Source organism: Perognathus longimembris, chromosome 4 (assembly GCF_023159225.1).
Source record: "Perognathus longimembris pacificus isolate PPM17 chromosome 4, ASM2315922v1, whole genome shotgun sequence".
NCBI lineage: Eukaryota > Metazoa > Chordata > Mammalia > Rodentia > Heteromyidae > Perognathus > Perognathus longimembris.
This window is the reverse complement of record NC_063164.1, coordinates 64,641,941-64,666,182: the sequence shown is the minus strand read 5'-3', so window position 1 is coordinate 64,666,182 and position 24,242 is coordinate 64,641,941. Positions and strand designations below refer to the sequence as shown.

Sequence of the window (24,242 nt, the reverse complement as noted above, 5' to 3'; positions counted from 1 at the left end):
AGATCAAATGAAAGACTGATTTCTGATTTTTCTTCTCATTTCCATCACAAAGCACTTGTCTTTGGGTGGTTATGCATATCCTATCTCTTCTAGACATAGTGAGTTATAGTCAGAGAAACCAGAAATAGGTAAATATAGAAAGGAATAGTTAAGGGCTGGGAATATGGCCTAGTGGTAAAGTGCTCGCCTTGTATACATGAAGCCCTAGGTTCGATTCCTCAGTACCACATAAATAGAAAAAGCCAGAAGTGGCACTGTGGCTCAGTGGTAGAGTGCTAGCCTTGAGCAGAAAGAAGCCAGGGACAGTGCTCAGGCCCTGAGTTCAAGCCCCAGGCTGGAGAAAAAAAGAAAGAAAGAAAGGAATTCGTAACTCTTACAGGTTAGCTATTACATGCATGGGATAATTTAAAGAGTACCCAGTAAATCTCTTTGAATAGAACACTGGAGCTCGGACGAGTACAGCTCATCAGCCACATTTCCCTAGCCCAGTTAGTGACACACTCAGAAGTTGCAACGGAGTTATTCCATACCTAGATCCAAATCTGCCCTGTTCCTTGTAAGGTCTGTTCTCTCTACACTGCCTCTGGTGCTCTCTGAACCTCAGCAGTCCTAACACAATAAGTGCTTTTATAAATTATTTCCTTTTGGAAATGACATGCTGTCCCTGAGCTTGCCTTTCTTAAGCCTACTCATCATTGGCACCTAAAGCAGAACTCAATAATCCTCTGACACACCTATTTTGTTCTGCTTTTACCAGAAAGGGAAATTTTAAATGTAATGGTCATATTAAATTAGCTGGAGCTTCATAGATTAGCCTTTGAATTACCTGTGCCAGCTTGCAGAGGAAAGCTGCCAGAGGTCATTGTGACACACTGAGACAATGAAGCTTTCCTTGTGGAACTTGTTAGAAATGGGGTTAAAAGCTTTAGGAAGGAATCTTTTCTTTTTTTTTTTTTTTTTCAAGCCTGTCCCCTTGCTAGAAGTAGTCTAAGTGATTGTACAAGACTCAGGTCAGGGCAGAAGGAGTTAGAGGTAATATTCTCAAAGTGGCAAAGTGGCAGTTTGTATTGGTGATAAATTATGGGCAGGTGTTATTTTAATGAAGTATGTTTTTTCTCTCCTTTTCCTCTAACAATTAGATGCTCTACACCACTAGGAATGTGGGTGTGTGTGCCTGCGTGTGTAGGATAATTTAAAAATACACATATTAAGCTGGGTACCTGTGGCTCACATTTGTAACTCTAGCTAGTCAGGAGGCTGAGATCTGAAGATCAAAGTTTGAAGCCTGATCAGGCAGGAAAGTTCATGAGACTCTATCTCCAATTAATCACCCAAAATTCAGAAGTGGAGCTGTGGTTATGCACTAGTCTTGAGCAGTAAAGCTCAGGTATAGCACTAAGACCCCAAGTTCAAGTACCAGTACTGGCACATCACACTCAGTGTCTCTCTGTCTCTCTCTCTCTCTCTGTCTCTGTCTCTCTCTCTCCCCCCACACAGGTATGTTCATTAAAAAGGAATATTCTATGTAGCATTTCATTGCATCACATAATTTGCTTCTTCATTTACCTGAAGGACATGGATAATGCCAGTTACATGTTTTCTTTTTCATGTTACTCATTCTTCATGGTCTTTATACATTCAGTGATTCCCCCAGCTATTTGCACATTATATCTGTTGCCATAAAAAGCAATATTGCTTTGTCTCCAAAATATTTATATATAAAACTTACCTTTTGGATGGTTACACCCTAAAATACACATAGGTTTGCATGTTTGACTTAAAATACCCCCAGCTCTTCTTTGTACAAGGTCATAAAATACCCCTGACTCTTCTTTGTACAAGGCCATTGAGGATGAACACAACATCTCCACCACCAACAGCCCTTATTCTTTTTAGTGGGTAGATTTCATGTTTTGTTTTTCTAAACAAGTGAAAACAGTTATAGTTCCACCTCTTACGTGCTTCCTCTCCTCAGAGCTGTAAGCTCAGTATGTGCACATATGTAAGATTTCAAGTGCAAACGCGAACAGAGCAGGAAACAGATTTTCCCAGTTACCGTCTGGGTCCTTGTGTAAGTGCCAAGGTAAAGCTACTCGCTGATCAGTGCAACACAAGATAATGCTGCCTGGCTGTGAGGAAACAGATTTGAAAAATCTCAACTTCAGCAGCAGATCAATTGGGTGGAGATTTAGGATGATTGTATCACATTCCAATGATATTCAGTGTTGTCAGAAACTTTCTTCTCCAGCAAAAAGAAAAAAAAAAGAAATACAGGAGGCATACAGATACCTTTCAAAATGTCAGGCAAGGGGGTTGTGGAGACGTCGTTAGGAATATACATCAGGAACTATGCGCTGCAGGCATCTGGGTATCTCAGGGTGTAAAGGGTAAGTTTAATGTGAGTAGAAGAGGAGCAGGAGATTTGCTTTCTATTCTAAATTGGCAAATTATAGTGGTGAATGGATGGAATGTGAAGACTCTCTAAGCTGAGGGAGAAGTTGCTTGGTCCTCAGGTTTTTTTGGGGGGTGGGGGGGCTTTTGGGGCTTGAACTCAGGGCTTGGGCCCCATCCCTGAGCCTTTTTATGTTCAAGGGTAGTACTCCACCACTTGAGTCTAAGTACCACTTCCAGTTTTTGAGTGGTTAATCGGAGATAAGAATCTCACAGACTTTCTTCCTAGGCTGACTTTGAACTGCCATCCTCTGATCTCAGCCTCCTGAAGAGCTAGGATTATAGGCATGAGCCACCATGACTGGCTTAGTCCTCAGTTTTGTTTTTTTAGTGTGCCAATTTTTTTTATTAATTAAAAAAAATTTGACACGTTGTGCAAAAGGGGTACAGTTACATAATAGGTCAGTGTGTATATTTCTTGTGATATCTTACACCCTGTTTTTCTTTCCCTTCCCTAGATCAGGTAGACATATATACAATACACAGTGTACCAAAAACATATACAGTAGCCACGTGGCCTATGCCAAAGGAAATTCACCTAGGTTAGTCCTCAGTTTTTAAGAGCTAATAATAACTATGTATTCTGCAGAGCAAGGGACAAACTGAGAGAATCGTTCAGAACAATTTCTCCATCTCGTCCCACTATTCAGCTTAAATAGAAGGGCTGCTTATGTTCAGATTTTACACATTTCTGGGATTTTCCTCAATGTCTAAAGAGACAAGGTATTTCAGAGATGAGATTTTAATTACTTCATTATTTAACATACTGAATGGAACGTGGCTAATGTCAGTACTAAATATATATCTATTTTCTGCTTGTTAATGGGGAAGAAAAATAAAAAAAAAACACAAACAAGGAAGTCCTCCTGAGAGTAATTACAGTGGGAGAGTAAGTTATAGTGGGACAGTAAGTTCTATTACATTGTCTTTACAGTTCACACTGCTCAACAGACTTGTTATTTTTGTAAGTAGATGGATGCATGGGTGAATTTAGCATCAGCAAGTCTATTAAGAGGTGTATCTAAGACAGAATGCTGACCTAGGAAATGGAGTGAACAATTTTACTTTAGAAAAGGCAAGATTCAGATCAGGAAAGAGTTTTTGGGGAGACAGTTGATACAGATTATTATAGATGAGCAGTATTTTTCTAGATCCCCCAGATTGGTTCCCAACCAGAGGAATAAGAAGTGGGGACAAGGGCTGGGAATATGGCCTCATGGTAGAGTGCTTGCCTCATATACATGAAGCCCTGGGTTCGATTCCTCAGCACCATATATATGGGAAAAGCCAGAAGTGGTGCTGTGGCTCAAGTGGAAGAGTGCTAACCTTGAGCAAAAAGAAGCCAGAGACAGTGCTCAGGCCTTGAGTTCAAGCTCCATGAGTGGCAAAAAAAAAAGTGGGGGCAAAACAAGAAGGTATGAAATGATTTGAACATTCAGAGAGCTGCAAATTATTTGGCAGTCTTAGTAATAACAATGGGAGTAGAATTGTGACAGTGGAGGACCGTTCCTGAAGGGTTTCTGCCAGTAAGTGATAATCCTAACTCAAGCTAAAGTCAGATGCTGTGCTGCTGGCTACTAGGGGTAGATATGGATAAACAGGAAACCAGCAGAATGAGTTTGTGTCTCATGTCTTCAAGTGTGGTTGACCATTTCCTTAAATTGTATTGGGATTGAGAAACTCATTAGGGTTCCACTCCTTAGGATGGAAGCAATACAACTTTATATATGACACCATCCTTCAATGCAGACTATGTATATTCTATATATTTTTGCTGTAATTAGAATTTTCTAAGAGAAAGTTTTATATTATCAAAAGTGGCTTAGGGTCACAAGATTGTGTGATAGGTATGTCACTTTACAAAAGAATCTGTCATTTAGTAAATGTTCCTTGGAATAGTGATTATCTTATATTTAAAATGTGTTTTTTTTTTTTAAAAACACATGATCTTCTAGAGTTATACTTTATCTTTCTTCCTTTTCATTTTTTCTTTTGGTGCTATTCCTGCAGCTTGAACTCAGTGTCTAGGTACTCTCCCTGAGCTTTTTTGGTCAAGGCTAGCACTTTACCTCTTGAGCCACAGCACCACTTCTGGTTTTCTGGGGTTAATTTGTGATAAGAGTTTCACAGACTTTCCTAACCAGGCTGGCTTTGAACCATAGTCCTCAGATCTCAGCATGCTGAGTAGTTAGGATTATAGACATGAACCACCAGTGCCTGGCTGTATCACATCTTTTCAATCAACACATAATAATAGATGAGTTTTTGTAGCTTATGTGATAACTGGGCTTCTTGTGCTACCAAATGGTTGCCTCTGCTGGTGAGTGTGTAACACACTTACATCCACCCATTACATCCACCCGAAGTCTTGAGTGGATGCCTACTTTGGAATGTTCTCCAAAGAAATTTTAATTTCTGTGGACTGTGTGCATTTAACATTGTGGATGGATTTTGCTTTCAAATAAGACCCCTACATTAATGAAGGTTGGTTCCTTCAACTTCTATTGTACCAACTGATTGTTTTAAGCAATTTTAAAGTTTTGCTGAGTTGAAACTGATAGTATTAATTATATATCCTTTCTTCCAGCTTGCACCTCATCTGCTACTGTTGTCATCATTGCTTTGTCCCTTCTCCTATTTTCCATGTATTAAATTTTGGCTACATTAAATCTAGGATAATACATTTTTCACTAATAAATGCTAAATGCCTGAATAACATTCTAAAGCAGTGATAAAATATTGCATATTGTGGTTTAATATATACATTTCCCACTTGGTAGTGCACATAATTTGGGGGCAGTTTCTTGGCTGATAGAATTAGTCCAGCAGTTTTAGAAAATGTTTGTGGGGAGGGGTGGCAGGACCTTCAGTCATCGATTCTCTCTTTATAACTTTGCCCTTTTAGCTGGAACAGATTACTTGTGTAGTCCTTCTAGCCCTGCACAGACTGAATCTCAAGGAAGAAACTTTACATAAACCATTTATACTAAATGTTTGGTATGCTGGCAACATAAATCAACAACAATATCCATTACAAATTCATCCCTTTATCAGTATTATCTTGATAGAACTGATCCCAGTGTGTGGGAATCTGAACTCTGCTTCAATACATCGAGTCCTGGATAATTAATTATTCAGGGCACAGAGAACCTGGCCCCTGCAATGTCGAGTAATTCTTCCTGGTCAGCGTTAACTCCACTGGCAATAATAAATAGAAAAAGTCTCCAGTGATGCCAGTATTTTAAAGTGATTAATCATTTCTCCCCCTTCTTTCCTCCCCTTTAGTTTTCTTTAACTAGGATTTTTCAGCAGTAAATCTTTAACAATACAGGTAGGAAATGTTCTGTAATTAAATTTTGCTCTGTTTAATTTCTTACCTTTAATGTACAATTAAAAAATGTTACATTTGAAGAAGCCCTGATCAAAATTCAAACCCAGAAAAAAATCCTTTTATGGAATGCTGAGAGATTCTCCATGGAAGATTAGGTTCTTGGTTTTGAATATTAGATTGAGCACATACTCTTGAAAATTTTTCGTCAACACCAGTTGGGGTGTCAAATATTCTGAAGTTTTGAATTGCTTTACTTTCATGCTTATGGTTTTTCTGTATTAGGAAAAGCCTGACATATACATATGCTCCCACGTAGAGAGAATAATTAACTTCTTCTTTAACTTTCAGATAATTATGTTAGCTCTGTATCTGAAAAGGATATATTATTTTGCCATTATTTTCTGGTACACAAAATGACCTTGCTGCTGTGGCAGGTAAATGCCTGAGTGAGAATGACCATGTATTTTCAAATCATGCCCTGTAGAGCTGCCCAGCCATCATGGATATTCTGGGTGACAGGGACAGATGTGACATATCTGTTGTGACACCCTTCTGTACCACCAGCCTGTGGCTCGAGGTGACTCCTGTCCCTCCCCGATGCTTTCCCCTGCTGCAGGACAGCACAACGATGCACGGATGAACCTTGCCATTGCTCTCACTGCTGCCAGGTACGGGGCTGCCACAGCCAATTACATGGAGGTCGTGCGCTTGCTCAAGAAGACAGACCCCCAAACAGGCAAGGAGCGCGTGAGCGGGGCACGGTGCAAGGATGTCCTCACAGGTATGCTCGTGTGTGTGTGTGTGTGTGTGTGTGTGTGTGTGTGTGTGTGTGAATGTGTGTGTATGTGTGTATGTGTAAAGGGGGATTGTCTTTTGGAATACTTTGCCTTGCTGAATTACAATTTTTCCTGTCACTTTTCTTTCATGAAGTTCAGATTTTCAGGGTCATATTAATTATATTCCTTATTGTCAACAATCACTGGTCTTAACATGAACATTTTCCCTTGTGAGACTTGGCAATTTTCCCCCTTGTGTTTGATGATGATGATGATGATGATGATACATGCTCACAAAATCTCCACAGCTATGAGTACATTCCATTTCCACTACAAAAACATATGATTAATAAATGTGCCACTTTTCAAAGCACTACTTAGGTGACACCAGCAGTGCATTTACACATCATTAAAAATTAGTCACCTTTAACTTGGGTGAGATTTTTCTTTTTACCCTGGTCTTGTTGTTTTAGACATGCCATTGGTTCTGCCTTGGGAATTTTTCCTGCAATGCTGTTTTTGCTTCTGAGTTTCAAGGAGAAAGTAGCTTATGTACTCATCCACTTTGTTTGGGGCCTCGTTCGTGAGAGCTTTATAAATAGACTGAGAATCATAGTGAAAAGTGGCATGGTCTCCTCTCCCCCCCCCCCCCCCTTAATTTGGACTTGCTTCTAGTAAACTTACTTAGGAATGAGCCTTTTGTTTGGCTCCTAATAACTCTAGCTGCTCTCATCACTTAGTGTAGTATGCCATATATGTCACCTTAGGTTAACTTAATGGATACATTAGGAAAATACAGACTCAGTGAACTCAGAGAAACAAATGGGTAAATGTGATGGATTCTGATTTCTTTCACAGGGCAAGAATTCGATGTGAGAGCCAAATGTGTTATCAATGCTACGGGACCTTTCACAGATTCTGTGCGCAAAATGGATGATAAAGACTCGCCAGCTATCTGTCAGGCGAGTGCTGGCGTCCACATTGTCATGCCTGGCTACTACAGGTAACTGGGTTTCACCTTGGCCAATATCACCTGAGAAAAGAATGCAAGTAACTGGGCACTTAACCACCTCCAGTACAGTGTGTCTGTTTAATAATAAGTGCTCTAACTCACTGTATAGCTTGAGAACAAATAAGCTAAGGAACTCTTTCACAACAAAATAGAATCCTAGTTTCTAGCAATCTGGATCCTAAGTGTCCTTGATTTGGAGCCTAATTTTTTATGTTATGTTTTGTTCAGTGTGTCACATTGAAAAATTGAAGTATTGGCATTTTAAATTGTTCTTAAGACATTATCTGGCAAAAATTTCCATGAAGGATATATTTTAATTAAATTATTTAAAGAATGATTTTTTTCAAAAAACCTTGATGGAAAATGTGAGACACACTAGGATTCTTAGGTTTATAACTTTATATCAAATATATAATTTCTAATATCAGGTTGGCATCAGGAGACATAAGGAGGGGTAGAGATAAGAGGAAAATAATTACTAATCAAAAATCATTTCTGCTGGAGGGTGGGTAAAATACATACTCTTGTGTATGTTTGGAATTTTTAATAAACACATTTATATATTTTTTGTCAAATCATTAAAATAGTCTTCCCTAATGAACATTTAAATAAGTCTGTCCATTCAACCACAACAAATACAGAACACACATACTTTTTCTATTCCCATATGTGGCTAAGGCAGTGGGAAAGTAGTTATTCTACATAAAGTAATGATTTATATGCAGAAGTATTATTTTGGCCATTCGTTATTCTTAAGAAAGGTTAGAAATGCCAGGCGAATGCCTCTAATCCTAGCTACTCAATGAGATCTGAGGATGGAGGTTCATAGCCTTGACAGACAATCCTGAAAGATTCTTATCTTCTGTTCACCAGCAAAAAATTGGAAGCAGAAGTATGTCTTAAGTGGTCAAATGCCAGGCTTGAGTGAAAAAGCCAAGTATCACTTTGAGGTGTTGAATCCCCAGTCCAGCATAATAGAAAAGAAGAAAGGAGAGGGAGAGGGAGGGAGGGAGGGAGAGAGAGAGAGAGAGAGAGAGAGAGAGAGAGAGAGAGAGGGGGGGGGGGGGAGGGAGAGGGGGTGGGGGGGAGGGGAGGGGAGGGGAGGGACAGAAGGAGGGAGAGAGAGAGAGACAGAGAGTGTTAAAGGTAGGTAGGTTAGAAACAACCTGAGTTCCTCACCTTAGAAGAATAGAATATGTATCTACGAAAGAAAGTATATGTAACTGTAAATAGCTTTGTTGTCCAAGGAAGACAATTAGGACTAGAAATCACATATGGAGTAGGATCTAAATGAAGTATTTTTTTTCTGTATGTATTCACCATTGTGAAACTGCACATGAAAAGTCTGAGTGATTTATTATTACTATTATTACCCTTAAGTAGTTGTACAAAGTGGGTTTCGATTCAAAATACTATTTTGTGAATTTAGTGCTTTTTTTTTTTTTTGGCCAGTCCTGGGGCTTAGACTCAGGGTCTGAGCACTGTCCCTGGCTTCTTTTTTTGCTCAAGGCTAGCACTCTGCCACTTGAGCCACAGCTCCACTTCTGGCCATTTTCTGTATATGTGGTGCTGGGGAATCGAACCCAGGGCCTCATGTATGTGAGGCAGGCACTCTTGCCACTAGGTCATATCCCCAGCCCTGAATTTAGTGCATTTTGATCTTTCATCATTCTCCCCCATATTTTTCAGCTTCACCCACCTCATTTTATCTAGTTCCATTTTCACCTGTACATTAAATACTATGAATTTCTATTTAAAGAAAAGGCTAAGAAATATGTTAAATAGTTTATCAACAGATAATATGACAATATATAATAGTTATTATCTTCTATATTGTCATAATTTTCCATAGAGGAATGATAAAGCCTACAATGTTATCTGATGTCAGCACAGATGTAATTATCATATACTTACATACACATCATATCATATATCTTAGCAATTTTCTTTTTGAGACAATGTCACTGTAACGCAGGCTGGCCTCCAACTCCTTAAATAGAGTCCTGGTTGTCCCTGAGCTCATAATCCTCCTTTTTTAGTCCCCAAAGTGCTGGGATTCAATGTTTTCACATTTATAGTGTCAGGTTTTCTTCACTATTATCCTTTAATGTTATTTCTCCAAAGACCTTAGCTTGATTCTGTCACAAAATGATAAAATCCTTTTTGGAAAAATAATTTGTTTATAACTTTATTTTTCCTATCAATAAAATGGGAAATACTCTGCTTTCCTCTAATGCAGAGACAAGATAGTATAGAACATAAGAGTAATACCTTGGCATAGCACTTCCTGGGTTTGTTCATTGCCCACATTCTTGCTAACTGTGTGACCTTGGAAAAGCTCTTTCTTTCAGATGCCAATTCCTTAATCTTGGATAGTACCGAACTTGAATACAGTTTGACAGTGATCTTTTGTTTACTTTTAAAATCCATTTTGTTGACTACTGTATTAGCTATTGGTATAGAGTTTTATGTAAAAGTCCATTAATTTTTTTTCTCCTTTAGTGTTGAGGATTAAACCAATTACCTAGTACATGCTAGATAAGATCTTAGACTGTCACCCAGAAGCCCAGGTGTTAACATCTTGGTTGTTTATTTGTGCCATAACTGGACTTGAACTCAAGGCTTGGATGCTGTACTTTGTCCTTTAGCTGTTTTGTATAAGGGTGGTATTCTGTCACTTGAGCTACAGCTCCACTTCTGGCTTTTTGGCAGTTAATTAAAGATAAAGAATTTCACAGTCTTTTCCTGCCTAGGATGGCTTTGAATCACAATACTTATACCTTAGCCTTCTGAGTAGCTAGAATTACAAGTGTGACCCAAATGCACCTAGCCTCTTGTCCATTTTTTGGTAGTGGTAGAATTCTAAAAGAGATGAAGCTTAGTGCACAGTGTTTGGTCATGGAGTGGCATGCCCTTAAATGAGATTGTGGGGGTTCCTGCCTCTTGCTCGCTTTTGCCCTGGCATTTCTTGAATAGTTTTGTTCTGCTGCTTGCTAATTTCAACTACCTCTATCCTTTCAGTGAGCTCAACTAATCATGGGTGGGAACTCCAAGATTCTAGGCTAAAATCAACCTTTTCTTTTATAAGTTGAATAACTCAGCTATTTTCTTTTCTTCTTTTTTTTTTTTAAATACAGGAAAGCTGATTAACACATTAGTAAGGGACTTTTTAAAATATGGAAATTTTAGAATGTGAAAGCAAAATAATAATTCTTCACCTTAGTGCCAAAATAATGCTTATCAGCAATGAATAACTAAATAACAAAATGACTAAAATAATGTTAAGTACATGATCACAGATTTCAGACACTATGAACAAATGACGGCAAAATCTCCCTCCTCTCTCCAGACCAGCTGTTTTCTATAATCAGAAGACATGTCTTCTTTCTATAAAAGTTTTATGTTTCTACTTGTATAAATGAATATCCTCTTTTTAAAAAAAACTTACATGTAAGTGATTATGTAACATATTTTTGTGTAGCATGCTTTGTACACTTTATAATAGGGAGGTTTTTGATAAAAGTATATAGATAAGTATAATACATAGATGTAATCTTTTCAAAGAAAAATGTCCCTTTTAAATCCTAAAATTTCAGCTTTAGATTAAGACCTCCACCTAAATTATGAAGTAGTTAGTTGCAGGTAGGTCTGCTTCAATCTGAGATGCAGAAAATAATCTCATTCTATTTGAGAAAAGTTACTGTCTGTTTTATTTGCACTGAGAACAACAGCTGTAATCCTGTTGGAAATGTTAGAATAGTGGTCAGTAGATTGGTTTCTAGTCAGGCTCAATGCAGGTGTGTCCCTTGACTATGGACTGATGGCTGGAGGAAGGCCCTTTAAGCACTGCCCTTGAGGCAACTACACTTCTGGTTTCCCATAAGAATGATTTCCTTTCCCTGTCAAGACCCTCTCTTGCCTGGATGTGGAGACTTCCGACTGTAGAGACTGTCTCATCATAGCCTATGCCACTTAGTAATTGTAACTTGATGACTTTAACCAGGTCTTTAGGGATGAGACAGAATTGCTCTGGACTTGCTGAGGTTATTCACTTCCATTACATCTTGATTTGTTTGTAGTATGGTGAGTTTAGTAGCTGTGAAGAACAAAGACCATTCGTGTCATCTTTCTTGTTTGGCCATCCTCAGAAATATCTATGGCATTTGCTAAATATATTATGCACCTGACTAAAAGTCTGCATATAGCATTAACCTAAGTTATGGTAGCAGTTTTGGAGGGGATGAGGAGGTGAGAGGAATTTTTTTTAATTTCAAGAAATCCATCACACAGAAATCAGTTCTGTATATCTTTTAGTTGACATTATGAACCAATCTGGAACTCCCATCAGAGTTGTGGCTAGGTTCTTTTGAAAAAGCAATGATAATACACCCTATAAGGAAATGCATACAGATAACTATCTTTTCTTTCTAGCCTACTGATGCTTTTTTGGTAGTGACAAGCGGTCAGTCTTTTCTTTTTCTTTTTCTATAACGTGTGTATATACTGTTAGTTCTAACCTTGTTCTCTAAGTAGTTAACCATTCATTGATTTCAGTTTAACTAAGGGAACTTCGGGAAAGCAATGGTCTTCAGGGGGGAAAATGTTCATTACCTTTAATCCTAGACACATGCATAAATTAGCACTGGCTTTCTTCCTGTGGTCACATGAATCACACAGATTGCAGAGAGACTCGTCCCATGCTGCATAGTACTTACTATTACCATGGCTGGAACCCATGAACAAATGTCACTCTGACCTTGTAGAATTAATCCTTCTGAAGAAAACAAATATTTCTCTAAGGGAGAGTACAAACTAGGTAATTTAGAACTCATGAAAGATATATCCAAGTGGATTCTTAAAATTTTTATACTGCTCATTCATAGCATTGTCTTCCCTCTGTGCTTGTGAAACTTTATGTGTGTCACATATGTCTTCACTTAAGCTGCCCAGGTCTCTGCAGCTGCCATGGCTTGTGTGATGGTTATCGTCACCTTCACCCTGTAAATGGCTTTTATTGCAGTGAAAGTTTTTAAAGGATTCAGTAGTTGCATTTTTGTAACTGTATTTCCTACTTAAGTTACTGAGTATTAAAATTTTATGTTTAAGTTTAATAAAGATTTATTATTTGAGGCCCACCTTACCTGGTCCATGAGATGATGGTGGCACATAAAACAACATATGTAATTTGTGTCTCAAGTATTTGAATTTGGAATTTGCCCTATTCTTTCTTGCTTCCCTTTCCCTCTTCCTTCCTTCCTTCCTTCCTTCCTTCCTTCCTTCCTTCCTTCCTTCCTTCCTTCCTTCCTTCCTTCCTTCCTTCCTTCCTTCCTCCCTCCCTCCCTCCCTCCCTCCCTCCCTCCCTCCCTCCCTCCCTCCTTCCCTCCCCCCACCCCCCATCACTTTCTTTCTTTTCTTTTTTCTTCACCAATGTACTGTTCATTAAACTGCATGCGTGAGGTCTGAACCTGTTAATGTGCGGGCCTGTGTCTGATTTCATCTAAGGGTATATCAGTAGGCAACCACAAAAGGTGCCTAGCAAACCTGTGGTTTAGTCAAGACACTTTATTTTATACATGAAATATGATTAAAGATTTCTAGACTTTTGTGATGAATACAAAGAAGAAAGTATATAGCCACTTTTATTGCTGCCCAAATATTCAATATTTGCAGTTTTCTATATACTACAGTGAAGTAAAACAATTTCCTTCAAATACCGCTGATAAAAGTTGGGAATCTTTGGGTCTGGCTCACTTCACTTAGTATGCATTTTTTTCCCAAGTCCTTCCATTGCCTTATGAATGAGGCATAGACTCTATGGGTTTCCTCACTGGAAATAATTAGCATATGTCTAGGATAATCCTAGCAAAAGATCACAATAGTTTAATAGCTAGGTACATATGGAAACATAAGATGATGCTAAGCAAAATCAACACCAAGTTATGTACATATCTGGTTTATCATTTTGCTGTTATTTTCACCATAATATGTGAAATTATGCCTTTTTCTTTTTCTTTTCTTCCCTATGGTTTTATGCCAGATGTCACTGTAACTGATTTTGGTACCCTTGGTATTGGATATATGTTTATTGGAACTAGAGAAGGGAAGGGAACATCAAAATGGAGAGACAAAGGATAAATGACAAATCAATACAACAGCAATACTTACAAAACTATATGCTGTACTACTCATGGGAGAGGGGAGGGAAATGGGGAGAGGGGAAGATGGGAGAAAAATGAGGCATGTGGTAGCAAATTTGATAAGAAAGAAATGCACTCACTACCTTATGTATGAGACTGTAACCCCTTTGTACATCACTTTGACAATAAATAATTTTTTTGTAAAAGCTGGGAATCTTAGCTTCAGGTCTAAGTGATATAAGACTTTCCTGATACAGAGAAATGACTGTGACACTCACTTCAGTATGTCTCAAATAGGTGATGAACAGGACCCAGAGTTCCTTACATAGAAAGTACTCCTATGCTTTCAGTAAAGGAAACCTATTATTGAAATGAATGAAGATATATATATATATATATTTATACACATATATGAATAAATATGATGCTGGTCCAGGCCTGGAAGCGGTCCCTGAGCTTTTTTGATTAGGGTTAATGCTCTACCACTTGGGCCACAGCGCCTCTTCTGAACTTTTTAAGCTTCCTGAATAGGATTACAGGCATGAGCCACCGGTGCCCAGCTTGGTATATGTCTTTTAATATAAAAACATTTTGATTTATTTTAAGGAGTTGCTAGCTTCCTTACATATTTAGATAAATCCTTTTTAAAATGCAAAAGAATGATAAATATACAAAGTTAATCACTGCCCTTTTGTGTATGTGTGTGCACGCTCACGTGTGTATAAAAGGAATTTCTTGAAATTTGTTCAGATAGAATTATTTTCTATTTAAGATGTTGCTTTAGGAGAAGCTAAAGTATATATTTAATAGAAAATATCTTTAGATGAGAACTCACTTAAATTGAAAGTTATGGGAATATTTATTGGTTTCTCTTTGAATATGGTGCTTTCAGCTGCCTCCCAGGGCTTTAAGAACTTGTGCACATTTCTTTGCATGGCTATAAATGCATCAAAACAATAGTCTCTAGTCATAATCCTACTGGTTTTGTTAATATTTATATGAAGTTATCTATTCTATCACATGTATTTATAATTTGGCTTTTAGATCAGTTTGTGTCAGTGAAAGTTATTGGCTAATATTGTGAAAGAGTTCATAGAAGCCACTGTGTTCCATAATGTAATACCATAATATAAGTGTCTTTTATTTGAAAAAAAATTTATTGCTAAGGTATTCCTCTTCATTGACATATCCTAGGACATTGTTATTTCAGAGAAAACTAAGTTATTTTGTTCTGCATATACTTCCTGAGATTTCTGTAATCTTGAAATAGGTAAAAAATCTCAAGTTTGGTGAAGTGCCAAAAATTCATCTAGGCACAAACGAATAAAGAATTTTTAAATTACATTCTAGTTTCTAGAAAGTTAGACTCTTTACTTTTCATACATTTCTGAGACCTTCTACTGAAAGATGTGCCAAATGTCAAATGTCTTAGGAAAATACTTTTCATAGACTTGAAAAAAGGTTGAAGAACTATCCTTAATTGACCATAATAAAAGAAATTATAGACATTTATCCCTGTGACATTATCTGATGTGAATGGTCCAAGGAGTATAAAAACCAAACAATTGGAAGTTAATTAACCTTGCATTGTTGAGGTGGAGAGGGTGGTTCTACTGAAGAATAATATTATTATCAAATTTGCTCAGATCCTTTTTGCTACTCAAAGTATTTTTTTTTTCATTTAGGAAGTTCTGGATTAGAGTAGGAACAAAGTAATAGCTTATGCCTTTTCTGTTTTGCTTATTAGTGCCCTTGTGAATAAAATAGTATATGGATTATTATTAAATTCAGAAGTTATTATTATTAATTTCAGAAGTTTTTTTTTTTTTTTTAATTTCAGCCCAGAGAGCATGGGACTTCTAGATCCAGCAACTAGTGATGGGCGAGTTATTTTCTTCTTACCCTGGCAAAAGATGACCATTGCTGGCACTACTGATACCCCAACAGACATCACACCCCATCCTATTCCTTCAGAAGAAGATATCAACTTCATTCTGAATGAAGTACGCAACTACCTGAGCTGTGATGTCGAAGGTAATCTAGGCATTTTGGTTCCGTTTATCTTCTCTTTGAAATTCTCAGTGTATCTACCTCATCTCTATTCTGAATCAGTCTCCATTCCTGGAATTCCTAGAAAAATTTCAAGACCAAATTACAATAGGATTGAGAGTTTGGTTTTTCTTCTCTGCTCTCTGTATCCACATAAAATCCATGCAGCTTGTTTCAGATGATTTCTAAAGGCGAGTTGGAGTGGCATATCTAACCTCAAAAGCACTCATGCACTTTGAGAAAAGTGTTGCAATGTTTTGCCTTTGCATTTTGGAAAGGTCTGTTTTATAGGTAGAGGAAATCATAGAAAAAAATCTGAACAAAGCAATGCTAAATGGACTATGTCAGTCCAATTTGTGTTGCTCTGACAAAAATATAAGAGACTGGGTGGTTGTATAAAGAAGGAAGATATTTACTTACCTCACAGTTTTGGAGGACGAGAGGCCAAATTTAGGCATCTCCATCTGTCTGATCCCTGGGCAATGGCCTGACAAGATAGGAGTGCATGTGAGAGTTTTCTTTTTTTAATTCTTTCTGTAAACATGTTCTTGGGAATGAGTCTATTCTTGGGTGAGGAGAGCTAACCCATAAAGTAAAACCAGTGTCTTCCTGAGGGTGGTCATGATAGTCATTTGTCTTCTACTAAGCTCACAACTTAAAGGCCCCACCATCTTTCTGTTCAGTGGAGGCCAAGTCTCTACCAAATGAATTTTTGGAGAACAAGCTATCTATACCATGGCAGTGTGTTACAATGTGGAATGCATAGTGAAGACAGAACAACTTTTTTTTTTTCATTTCTTACCCTGGGTCTTTAGTTGGGATGTCATAATATTTTCTCCAATGAAGTTGTATTATGCCTTTTTTTGTACAACGTTTTTCTCTCTGTGGCCCTACATTATCCTGTGTTAGTAGGATCACTATTCATCTAGTCATCCACCATGAAAATGGGATGCTTTTCTTTGGTGGTCTTTTCTCTTTCTATCCCCTATCTAGTTCACAGGTATGTCTTCTCTGAATACATGATGACATTTTCCTACTATATTGCCCTGTTTCAAGTCATGCTATTTCTTATTTGAACATCACTGCATTTGCCCCTTAATTGGCCTCCCTCTCTCAGGTCTCTGTCCCATCCTGTATCACAGCTTGCTTTCAAAACAATTGTCATTATCACATAATTGTCATTATCACATTCCTGCACAAAAATAACTCTTGAGTGTCTCCTCATTAACTTTAGGAAAAATTCTCTTGCAAGGTTTTTGTTGTTGTTTTTTAATTAATTAAATTTATTGACAAGGTGTTGTGCAAAGGGGGTACAGTCACATAATAAGGTAGTGAGTACATTTCTTGTGATATCTGTTACACTCTCAGTTTTCTTTCCCTTTCCTAGTTCAGGTAGGCATATATACAATATCCAGTGTACCAAAGTCATATACAGTAACCATGTAGGGAACGCCAAAGGAAATTCACCTAGAACATCAAACATAATGTCAACAATAGAATCCTCTTGGTGCTGTTTTTGCTTATCCTCATCTTATATAATCATGTGTACATAGCTGTTGAGCTATTGTGATCCACTGATAGGTCTGCCCTAGACCTTTTTTTTTTTTTTTTTTTTGGCCAGTCCTGGGCCTTGGACTCAGGGCCTGAGCACTGTCCCTGGCTTCTTCCCGCTCAAGGCTAGCACTCTGCCACTTGAGCCACAGCGCCGCTTCTGGCCATTTTCTGTATATGTGGTGCTGGAGAATCGAACCTAGGGCCTCGTGTATCCGAGGCAGGCACTCTTGCCACTAGGCTATATCCCCAGCCCCTAGACCTTTTTTTTTTTGCCAGTCCTGGGCCTTGAACTCAGGACTTGAGGCACTGTGCCTGGCTTCTTTTTGCTCAAGGCTAGCACTCTGCCACTTGAGCCACAGCACCCCTTCTGGCCGTTTTCTGTATACGTGGTGCTGGGGAATCGAACCTAGGGCTTCATGTATGGGAGGCAAGCTCTCTTGCCACTAGGCCATATCCCCAGCCTGGTCCTAGACCTTTTTATGTTTGTTTAGTAGTTGTTTGGTTTTAGATACATAATGTAAACATGTGGAAATACCATTTGAAAAGAATTTTGTTATTTTCCAGACCTGGTCTCTACTGTTCTCTCCCCGCCCCCCAACAGTCATATATCAAGGAGACCATGCCCCTTTGTTCTCTGTGTTCTAGGCTTGTGTCGCTCAACATTATTTGTTCAAGCTCTGACCATTTCCCTGCGAATACCAATTGCAATGTAGTATTCTATTGTATAAAGGTACCACATTTTTTGGATCCATTCATCTGTGGAGGGGCATCTGAGTTGTTTCCATATTTTGGCTATTATGAATTGTGCAGTGATAAACATGGATGTGCTGATGTCTTTATGGTATCCTGAGACCTCTTGTTCAGGATAGATGCCTAGGAGTGGTATGGCTGGGTCATAGGTATGTCTATGCTGAGCTTTTTGAGGAACCTCCATACTGGTCTCCAAAGTTGTTGCATTCATTTGCATTCCTACCGACAGTGGAGAAGGGTTCCTCTTTCCCCACATTCCCTCCAGCAATCGTTGTTGCCTGAGTTAAGAGTATATGCCATTCTAACTGCATTTCCTTTACTGCCAGGGATGTTGAACATTTCCTCATATGTTTCTTTGCCATTTTTATTTCTTCTCCTGTGAAGTCTTTCTTTAGCTCTTTTGCCCATTTAATAATTGGTTTACTGGGTTTGGTGCGGGTTAGTTTCTTGAGTTCTCTGTAGATGACGGATATTAGGCCTTTGTCTGTTGCTGTGCTGGTGAAGATCCTTTCCCATATGGTTGGCTGTCTTTCTAGTTTAGTGGCTATGTCTTTAGCTGCACAGAAACTTTTTATTTTGTAGTAGTCCCATTTGTCGAGTCTCTTCCCTATTTGTTGTGCCCCTAGGATTCTGTTCAGGAAGTTCCTACCTGTGCTTATAAGTTCTAGTGTCTCTCCTACTCTGTCCTTCAGTAGTTTCAAGGTTTCAGATCTGATGTTGAAGTACTTAATCCATTTTGAGTTGATCTTGGTGCATGGTGATAGGTTAGGGTCCACTTTGAGTTTTTTACATGTGGCTGCCCAGTTTTCCCAGCACCAGTAGTTGAAGAGGCGATGTTTTTTTTCATTGTATGTCTTTAGCTCCTTTGTCAAATATCAGCTGACTGTAAGAATGCGGCTTTATTTCTGGGTCTTCTATCCTATTCCATTGGTCTTCAGGTCTGTTTTTATGCCAGTACCAGGCTGTTTTTGGTATGATGGCTCTGTAATAGAGCTTGAAGTCTGGTATTGTGATTCCTCCTGTGCTGCTTCTTTTGCCTAGAATTGCTTTGGCTATTCTAGGTCCTTTACTGTTCCATATGAATTTATGGATTGCTTTCTCTATTTCAGTGAAGAATGTAGCCGGGATCTTGATGGGGATTGCATTGAATTTGTATAACATTTTGGGCAATATGGCCATTTTCACTATATTGATTTTGCCTACCCATGAACATGGGAGGTCTTTCCATCTCCTGGTGTCCTGTTTGATTTCCCTTCTTAGATTTTTATAGATTTCATTAAATAGGTCATTTACGTCTTTAGTTAGGTTAATCCCTAGGTAATATTTTTTTAAGTATTAAAAATGGTATTATTTCCATAATTTCCTTTTCTGCTTGTACATTGCTGGTATACAGAAAAGCTGCTGATTTTTGTGGGTTGATTTGATCTGCTACTTTGCCAAAATGGTTTATTAGTTCTAGGAGTTTGGGGACTGAGTCTTTTGGGTCCTTCAGGTATAATATCATGTCATCTGCGAACAGGGATAGTTTGATTTCTTCTTTACCAATGTGGATCCCTTTGATGTCCTCCTCTTGCCTTATTGCTATGGCTAGGGATTCCAGCACTATGTTGAATAGTAGCAGGGAGAGTGGGCATCCTTGTCCTGGTCCTGATTTTAGGGGAAATGGTTTTAGGTTCTTCCCATTTAATATATTACCAGTTGGTCTGTTGTATATGGCTTTTATTGTTTTAATGAATGTTCCCTCTATTCCTGTTCTCTCCCAGGCTTTTAACATGTATGGCTTTTTGGGTATTGGCTGAGATGATGATGTGGTTCTTGGTCTGAGCTCTGTTGATGTGGTGAATTACGTTTATTGATGTGCAGATGTTGAAACATCCTTGCGTCTGTGGGATGAAGCCTACTTGATCATGATGTCTAATTTTCTTGATCAGTTCCTGGATCTTGTTAACTAATACTTTGTTGAGGAGCTTTGCATCTGTGTTCCTTAGTGCTTTGGTCTGTATTTCTCTTTTTTTTGTTGAGTCTTTGCCTGGTTTGTTGATGAGTATGATATTAGCTTCTTAGAATGAGTTTGGGATTTCTCCCTCTGTTTCTATTTCACGGAAGAGTTTGAGGAGCTTTGGTATTAGCTGTTCACTGAAGGTTTTATAGAATTCATTGCTGAATCCATCCAGGCCTGGGCTTTTCTTTGTTGGAAGGCTCTTGATTACATCCTGTATCTTACTGTAGGTTATTGGTTTATTTAATTGATTTATTTCTTCTTGATTCAGTTTGGTCAGCTTATACTTCTCTAAGGATTGATCCACCTCTGTAAAAATTTTGTTCTTTAGTGAGTAAAGGTTCTGGAAATAGTTCCTTATAATTGTTTGAATATCCTGTGTATTTGTTGTAATTTTTCCAGTGGTGTCCCTGATCTTATGGATATGAGTCTCTTCTCTTCTTAATTTTTGTAAATCTTGCAAGGGGTCTGTCAATTTTATTTATTTTCTCAAAGAACCAGCTTTTAGTTTTATTTATTTGTTGAATGGTCTTTCTATTCTCAATCAGATTTATCTCTTCTTTCATCTATGCAATCTCTCTCCACCTAGTCATTTTAGATTCAATTTTTCCTTGTTTCTCCAATCATTTTAATTGCATTGTGAGGTTATTCACCTGATCTGATTCCACTTTTTTAATGTGTGTGCTTAGGGTAGTGATCTTGCCCATCAGCATTGACTTTGCTGTATACCATAGGTTTCTTTGTGATATATTTTCATTGTCGTTGTGGCTCATGAACTCGTTAATTTCATCCTTAATTTGCTCTGTGACCCAAATGTTAGATATCAGTGAGGAATTTAGCCTCCAAGTATTTGTGTAGTTTCCGTAGTATCCTTTGTTATTGAGGGCTAGCTTGATTCCACTGGGGCCTCGGCTCTCTGCATCTCTTGCAAGGTTTTTGACAATTGTCTTTGTGTCTATTCATCTACTATCCTTCAAAAATACAGTAGCTTGATCATTGTAATACTTTTTTTCATTTCCAGATCAAGCCACATACCTTTAAAGGTTCAGGCTTTGTTTCAGGTGGATGTTCTGGGATACCCTTGGTTCCAGCTTCTCAACTTGGCAAAATATTTATACTTCCAAATGTCTCTGATCATTGTCTTTCCACGGTCAATGGTCAAACTGTCAGTAGACAACAGTATTGTAATAAGTCTAAGACAGTCTAAAATAGGTTCTCACTTGGAGCCCCTCTGGGTAAGAATTTATTTTAAGGTACAGATCTTGTTATTTAATTGCATATTACTAGTAATGATTGTTTTGAATTAAGATTAGTTTAAGTGCTTTCAGGATTTTCAATAGTGGTAGCAATTGAAAATCTCTCTCTGTTTCTCTGTCTTTCTCTCTCTTTCCATCTATCTATGTTGTGGGGCTTGAGAATTCAAGACTGGGTATTGTCCCTTGAGCTCTTTTGTTCAAGGTTAGTGCTGTATCAAATTGAGCCACAGATCTACTTCTGTTTGGTTAATGGGAGATAAAAGTCTCCCGGATTTTTCTGCCTGGCTGACTTTGAACCTCAGCCCTAAGATCTCAGCCTCCTGAGTAGCTAGGTTTGTGGCACTAGTGCTTGGCTAAATCTTTATATATTAAAGCACACAAGTGTAAGACTTTTGAGAAATACTTTTCATGTATTTATACAGGAATCATCTAATAATGTTGGCTTCAGTAAAAGACACAAAACACTATTTTTGTGTATTTTTATGCAACTCACTAGCATCTATGAATCTTTTTCCTAGAAGAGATTTTTTTTTTCCATTTTGTAAGCATGTATTCTTGCAATCAAAGTGCTTTAAAAATGGCTCAGGTTACTATCTTGTTTTAACTGATTAGTCCACATATATTCTTAGTTAATTCTAACTTAAGGTAATATAATTTTATCTGAATAGAGTCTCTTTGGATATCTATAATAATAGTATAAAGACACTATACTAACACGTAGTTTGTTTTTTTTTTTGAGAAATATTTATGTCTAATGTAATGCCCACATTTCAGTACTCAAACCATTTACTCACACCATTTTAGTTTGAAACATTTTTCATTTTGAAATTTAGGAAGAGCTTCAATGTCTGATGGTTGCATTCAGTACATTTAGTATTGATAGTGAATCTTGCTTCATTGCACATTTATTTATTTGGGTACCATTTTTGTTAAAAGTAGACTTATTTTTCTGCCTTAAGATCAAGAAGTTTAGAATGTTGGAGAAAACGTAAGATTAATGCAAGAGAAGGGAACTCTAGAGTGAAATTTTCAAAAAGCTTAAAGTTCAGATGCAGTAAGAATGAGAAATCAAACTGCTTATACTCTGAGAGTCTCATGTTGTGGAGGCAAGTGTGGTTTTCAGTAGGCTGCTTGTCCAAATTGTGGCTGGGGATCTTACTAGTGAAATGAGCCTTGGGCTCTAACAGAGACTAGCTCACTTTAATTCTGCCTATCATTAGAAAGAACACATGACTGGTCCATAAACTCCTTTTCAACTACCTTACTTATTGCTAGTCAAGGAATTGGTGATACTAACCAAGAGTTATTGTTAATTCTGACATTTGGTAAAAGTAGTTGAAGTTAATACTTAATCAGTCCAGACCTAGCCTTTCCCCCAGTGGTCATTTTAAGATTACAAGTCCTCCAGGTAGCAAATCTCCAGGATAAAAGAGCATGTGACAGCTCTGTTGTAGACTGCATTCATTTCCTTGTATTCCCAGCCAATTACACCTTTCCTATTTATACATGTGTGCTTGCCATTCTTATTTCTAGTTGACTGAAAGCCTATTTGAGGAATTTCATTTTGGGTCTTGATACCTATCAGTTAACACAGTTACCAGAAGTACATCTCTATTCATGTTTCTGTTTTTTCTTTTTCTTTCCTTTTCCTATCTATCTATCTATCTATCTATCTATCTATCTATCTATCTATCTATCTATCTATCTATCTATCTTGCCAATCCTGGTGCTTGAACTCAGGGCCTGAGCACTGTCCCTGGTTTCTTTTTGCTCAAAGCTAGCACTCTACCACTTGAGCCACAGCGCCTTTCTGGCTTTTTGATGTATGTGGTGCTGAGGGATCGAACCCAGGGCTTCATGTATACAAGGCAAGCACTCTATCACAGGCAAGCACTCTATCACTAGGCCGTAATCCTAGCCCATCGTTTCTATTTTTTTCAAGGAATTTTGGTTGAACCCCAAATTCTCCTATACAAATGAAAGGCAAAAAGAAATTCACTCTGAAGAACCATTTGGTTTGATTCAAATCTGTTTATTAGATTATAGGATAAACATTCTAATATCTATTTTTTACATGCCTTATTTAAAAATAACTACATTTTTATACTGAATTATGCTAAGCAATCATATTGCCTATGTCCTTTTGAGTTTTTTTGGGTAATTACTTCAGTACTTGAAAGACTGAGGCCCTGTGAGATTACATTTTCTGGCTCATAGCTAGTTAGATTTAGAGCAAGAGTATGAATGTAAGCACCCATGTTACTAGGCCTGGATTCCATGATGGTCTTACATCCATTAGGGAGTGGAATAAGTGTATCATCAGTTCATTCATGGAAACTCTAGGCATCTTTGGCCTGCAGTGACTTATTTTTCTATTGGTCTTATACAGAGATTAGTTTTAAGCTAGCATGGCTTTCTTTTTTCTTTTCTTTCTTTTTTTTTTTTTTTTTTTTTGGTAGTCCTGGGCTTGAACTCTGTGCCTGAGCACTGACCCTGGCTTCTTTTTGCTCAAGGCTAGCACTCTGCCACTTGAGCCATAGCACCACTGCTTGCCATTTTCTATATATGTGGTGCTGGGGAATTGAACCCAGGGCTTCATGTATACAAGGCAAGCACTCTTGCCACTAGGCCATATTTCCAGCTCTAGCATTGGTTTCATATCTTATCATGAATCCCTTCGACCAGTCCTCACAGATTAAAAGAAAAAAGTTAGATTTAGACCCTAGACCAATAGCTTTGAAATGTCTTGTGTCTACCAAGGTTGAAATAATTATGCTAAAAGCATTTGTTAAATGGATAATTAAAATTCTGACAATAGTTTCCCAGCCTCCCCTAAAGGTCTATATCTTTAAGAGAGAGAGACAGAAAGAGAAGTCAAATCCTAATACTGCATGCTGTTCCCAGCAGCTGCCATACTTGTGCAAAAT

At 37.9% G+C, this 24,242-nt stretch overlaps 1 protein-coding gene across 2 annotated transcripts in view; it reads left to right on the top strand.

Moving 5' to 3' along the window:
• Window positions 1-24,242, top strand: part of Gpd2 (glycerol-3-phosphate dehydrogenase 2) — a 141,958-nt gene that overhangs the window by 92,147 nt on the left and 25,569 nt on the right. For both annotated transcript variants that reach the window (XM_048345443.1, XM_048345442.1), the window contains exons 7-9: window positions 6,399-6,563; window positions 7,417-7,561; window positions 15,548-15,741. In XM_048345443.1, coding sequence (XP_048201400.1) covers window positions 6,399-6,563; window positions 7,417-7,561; window positions 15,548-15,741 — 504 coding nt within the window. The remainder of the gene's footprint in view (window positions 1-6,398; window positions 6,564-7,416; window positions 7,562-15,547; window positions 15,742-24,242) is intronic.